At 40.2% G+C, this 5025-nt stretch overlaps 1 protein-coding gene across 6 annotated transcripts in view; it reads right to left on the bottom strand.

The window, feature by feature from the left end:
* The window catches only part of LOC107718289 (unconventional myosin-XVIIIa-like), a 120099-nt gene that overhangs the window by 61943 nt on the left and 53131 nt on the right, over positions 1–5025 (bottom strand). For 3 of the 6 annotated variants that reach the window (XM_016525304.1, XM_016525303.1, XM_016525308.1), the window contains 4 exons: positions 3097–3162; positions 2150–2237; positions 1604–1710; positions 10–186 (listed from right to left, as the gene is read on the bottom strand). In XM_016525304.1, coding sequence (XP_016380790.1) covers positions 10–186; positions 1604–1710; positions 2150–2237; positions 3097–3162 — 438 coding nt within the window. Of the gene's footprint in view, positions 1–9; positions 187–1603; positions 1711–2149; positions 2238–3096; positions 3163–4217; positions 4341–5025 lie in introns of all 6 variants that reach the window. The other 3 variants (XM_016525306.1, XM_016525307.1, XM_016525305.1) reach the window with 3 other exon arrangements.

Genomic DNA, 5025 nt, shown 5'->3' with positions numbered 1-5025 from the left:
AGCTCTCACCTTCTCTGAGTACATTGAGGGGGCGCTGGTAGGGTTGATGATCACCATGTTGGGCCCTGCATATGTGTGGATGAGATTTCCTCCATAGCGCTGGCGCAAGGAATGCATGACACTGGTCTCATTCAGGTAGAGCAGAGCTGCCAAGTCCTCACAGCGGTCAAATGACGGCGGGTTCGCCTGGATTGAAGGGTTTAAAATGTTAAAGGTCAAAGAATGCTAGAAAGCTGACTGGTGATTAATGGGAAGAGTGGAAATATGACAAAAAAAATAGTAAGAGGTTTTAAGTTGATGTGATTCATCCATGACAGCCTCAAGACTTCATGCCAAGTCTTTAATGCAATTTAAAACTTGTCAAGCTCAACTCTGGATCCAGCTAAGCAATTCCCTCATTGAACAGATGGTTCAAAAATTTGATTTGAGGTCAACCTGGAAATCATCAGCTCAGAGCTGCCCTTCACCGGGAGGTATGCGAAATAAACGACTGTGCCAGGCAGGAAGTGAGCTGAAATATTTCCCAGCATGTCTCATCAAGGCCAAAATAGTGCAAACTCAGAAAATTCTATTAGACTTCTATGCGTGTCTATATAGGTCAATCTGTCTGTTTTAAAAAATAGGCCAAATCCCACCTGTTTCTCTGTGACCTATGTAATAGCATCTTCTCCCACCCTGTGCATGTCTAACCCTCACTTGGCTCTGGATTCAGGCCAAGTAGTAGCAGAGCTCTGCAAAAAACCCTGTGCCTGAGCCCTGCAGACCTGAAGATTCGTTAAAATACACAGCTATTCTGCTGTTGAATCCACATCACCACAGTGAAAGGACTCATTGTTTTCTGTTGTGATTGTGCAGTCTGAACTGAATGTGATGAAATGAGATGAGACTGTGTACTGCACATTTTTTCCTATTCTATTACTTGGCTGCACTCAAAAACCAGCACAGCACGACTAGTGTAGCCACTTCATGAACAAAATGACTGGGACGTTTCTTCTAATGTATCACACAAAAGCGCTCACGAGCGGATCTAGGCCTACCTTAAATCAGTCTGACAAATCATTTAATGAATCTCTTCAAAGTTAGAATCAGTTAGAATCTTTGAGAAATCATTTTCAAATCTAAATTAAGCAAGAAATGTTTGTGTACTTAAGGTTTGTGAAACTAATCATTATTTACTGGTTGTTCATATAGCAACATAGTTAAAGATACAAACTCTATTTTGATTTTAATTAAAACATTAAAGTCACAAAACTATGAAAACACATCTGGTTCTATCCGTCGACTGGATTTTGAGATGTGGGCGTTGCACTAAAATATGGAGGCAGATGAACACAAGACTGCAAGGGCAAGATTTAAAGAGGACTAAATGATTGGAGAAGACCTGCATGTCACCACAGAGAAGTCACCGGAAGGTTCAGTTATGACGATGATTAAATTTTTACGTTTACGAGGTCAAAAACTTTTTAAAAATTAAACATACAAAAATGAATTGATCACAATATGATCTAAAACATGCATTTAGAGAATTTTCATTACATTTTGTATATGAACAAAATCTTTTGTTTGTGCATACTGAAACACATAATCAGCCTGGACAACTGACCTTCTCTATGTCATCCTCGTCCACGTCCAGTACTGTCCCATCATGCTCCAGTTTGATTTTCACTTTCCCCTCTGGTAGACTGCCAGTCTCCGTCTTCACCACAGTGGCTGTAAAGAACACCAGAGAACACTGTGAATGTTTTTATTTCTGATTGCACACAACATCATTGCGGAAACAAAATTAAAACAGACTTTTTACATTTCAATGCCATTAAAGCGCTCTGTTATTGTAATCGTAATAAAACTGGTATTATATAAAATCAAAATTGACCCTATTTCCTTTCTTAATAAATGTCCCTGGTGCTATTGTGTGCGAAACAATGGTGCACAATATTCTAAAGGAGAAAATGTTTCCATGATCTTTCATCAAAATGCAATAACGTTCTCCGCCTCTGAAATGACTTTCTCTTCCACTCTAGCTCAATATTCTATTTTCACATAGGAATGTGTCAAATTATGCAAGTTAAATGAATAGAAAATGCCATTTCCTGTTGTCTTCAATTTAAAATAATGCTTCGAGTTAATTTTGCATGGCTTTTGTACTAACCCAGAGAGAATCCATCCTTGTGGACCAGCCACACTTTCTCTGAGCCGTACCATGCTTGCTCTGCAGCTATCTGCTCCTCTGTTTTCACCTGTGAAGGAGAAAAACATCAAACTCATTATTTATGGCTTTACACAGGCCTTTTGAACAGGAGCATCACTGATACGCTTCAAATCCACTCCATGCATTGGTCCACACTTATGTGAGAAGGTCTGTTATGATTTAATGACACAAAAATGGTCTTTTTATCCTGATCCGAGACCTCTGCTGACAGAATATCAATTAGAGTACAAAGGTCCCAGATCAGTCCAAAAAAAAAAAAACATTGTTTCCCAATGTCTACAGTGGGAAATAAGCTTAAAATGCTGTGGGCTGTCATTCAAGACAGGGAGAGTTTAACAGCAGGTGTAGATGAAACCAAATCGGGCATCAAATGATGGACGGGGTCAGATTACAAGCCCGATGTTCTGGTTGTCTGGGCATGTCTGTTTCCACTGCACTCATGCTTGACCTACACACACTGGTCGGAACATGAACTGACAGTGAGAGATAGTATATCTGTGATCCATTGATAGGATGGAGTTGTGTTCCAGTTCACGAACTTCTCTTCTCTGGTGTTTGGTTAGTATAAGATGTTATGATTGTAGATAAACTGGTATACTCTACAAGTACAGTGGCACATGAGAAGGAAGGGTGGAAAACACTACAACACTGTTAATAACAATCCAATGCTAATTAAATGTTAGATGAACCCATATTTTATTTGCCAGATTGTCTGTTTTGCTATCTCTGAGTGTGTCTCTCAATTGCGGCTCTACGGCTGGGATGTTGTCGATGAAATGGGATGGGTGTGAACACAACACTCCACAACACAAGGGCAAGTTTGACACGACAGGTCAAGAGTAGGATTATGCAGGTGAACTACGGTACACACACAGCAGAAAGCAGACCTTAGGATGGGCGGCAGCGGCATGGTCTGCCTTTAGGATTGCCACGGGATCCTCCTCCACCTGTCCCTGTGAGACGGCAGGTCAGCATGAGAGGGCAAGAGCAGCATTAGACATCATAACACTTTATAACGAGCATCTCTCAAACACAGTCATTTATCAATTTAATATCCTGCCTCAGCTCCACACACAGAGCATCTGAAGCATCCTGTGAATAAAAAGGGTTATTGATCATGTGGTATATCAGTGTAAGGCACTATGGTCACCCTTTGTGGGGTAATGGTTATGAAATAAATATTCACCGGGGAGACTCTCATGAAACCTGCCAAGAACAGGTCATATTTAACAAGACAAGATTACATTTAATCTAAAAAAAATAACAATTTGTATTGCTTTTAACAATTATGTATAATATATATATATATATTTACATATATAAATACAATAAATACTTTTTCTTTCCTTGGTCAAACAAGGCAGACATTTTTCATGAGATTTACCCATGTACTTCGGTTTTACAGCTACATTTTTTTGTTAAAATCCCACGTGGTATGTGTAACTACATATTAACATTAAATTAAAACATATTCAGTTAAAGAAACAAACATCTCTGAACATTATACAATTTATGCTAACAATAGCATGGTTAACACAATGAGGTGATATAAGGATATATAAAAGACACTATGTTGGTGATATGAGGTAATGCATAAATAAGGTAATGTTCAGAGCTTGAGGCATGAGGAGGCAAAAGGAGATATTCATAAATCAAAGTCTTCACCAATTAGAGAGCACATCCACTGCTACTCACTTATAAGCTGATCAGTGGGGCGGCAGAAGCAAATTCTCACACTAAGGGTTTCATGCAGTTACAGCTAACCCTGAGTCACCATGCACTGCATCAACACTGGCTTAAAATTATCACACATACACAATAAACAAGCAGGCAATCCTTACATCAAAGATATGATATAGAAACAATCGGGTTCAGTTAGCTAAACTGACAACATATTTGCCTTAATAAAACCGTAAGCATCTATTTTTGGTTGATAACACAAGCACAAAAGCATACATAGCCATGTACGAGGGTGAGGATGAGTTAGAAAGAGGAACAGAGGGCTTACACTCCAACAGGCCACATGAGCGCACACTCGGGCCAAGCCATGGAGGGGCGCAGTAGGGGAAGAGCCGTCCCCAGAGGGGCCCTGTACCTGAGACGACGCAGAGGCACTGGCCACAGGTTCCAGCTAGACCAGCCAGCCAAACAATCACAGCCACAGAGACAGCGGTGGATGAGAGAGAGAGGTAGAGATGAGACATGTATCCACAGACGAAAGGACAGCAGGCACATGGAGGTGAGAAGGGCATGCCTGAACCAATGAAAACCTCTTGGCTAGATACTAAAGTTGTACTGCAGCACACAGCAAAAGTTAAAAGTGCATGAAATGGTGAAAAAAGGGGCAAAAATGGGGTATAAAAACACACACATCTAAGCTCAGTAGACATCAGAGCAGAAGGTTATTTCAGAGAGGAAAAACACCTATTTATTGGTCTCGTAGCAGAGCAGCCCATAATACATAATACAATACAAGCTCTATTCCAAAACCTAGTGAGTTGCCTTGTTGTATATTCTCTACTTAGGCAGCTAACCTCTAAGGCAGCATCCTAAAAATATGAAGCATCGAAAAGCATTGAATTGAAACCCTATATATGGGGGCAGCAATGGTGTCTTAAACAAAACATACAAATAACACAAAATATAGTACTGTAGCTTCGCATTACCATTTGTTGCTAAGCTAACAATATGCTACACTAACAAACAAACATAGCATTAATAAAAAGTTGGGTAAAATAGTTTTTAAATAAGATTTGTGTGACGAGTGGGGGCGGGGCCGAGAGCCGTGGGAACGGAGCGAGGCCGGTGGAGTGATT

This window comes from Sinocyclocheilus rhinocerous, unplaced genomic scaffold (assembly GCF_001515625.1).
Source record: "Sinocyclocheilus rhinocerous isolate Xijiao unplaced genomic scaffold, SAMN03320098_v1.1 scaffold1024, whole genome shotgun sequence".
NCBI classification, from domain to species: Eukaryota; Metazoa; Chordata; class Actinopteri; order Cypriniformes; family Cyprinidae; genus Sinocyclocheilus; species Sinocyclocheilus rhinocerous.
The sequence above is the reverse complement of the archived record's forward strand: the minus strand, read 5'-3'. Positions and strand labels throughout refer to the sequence as shown.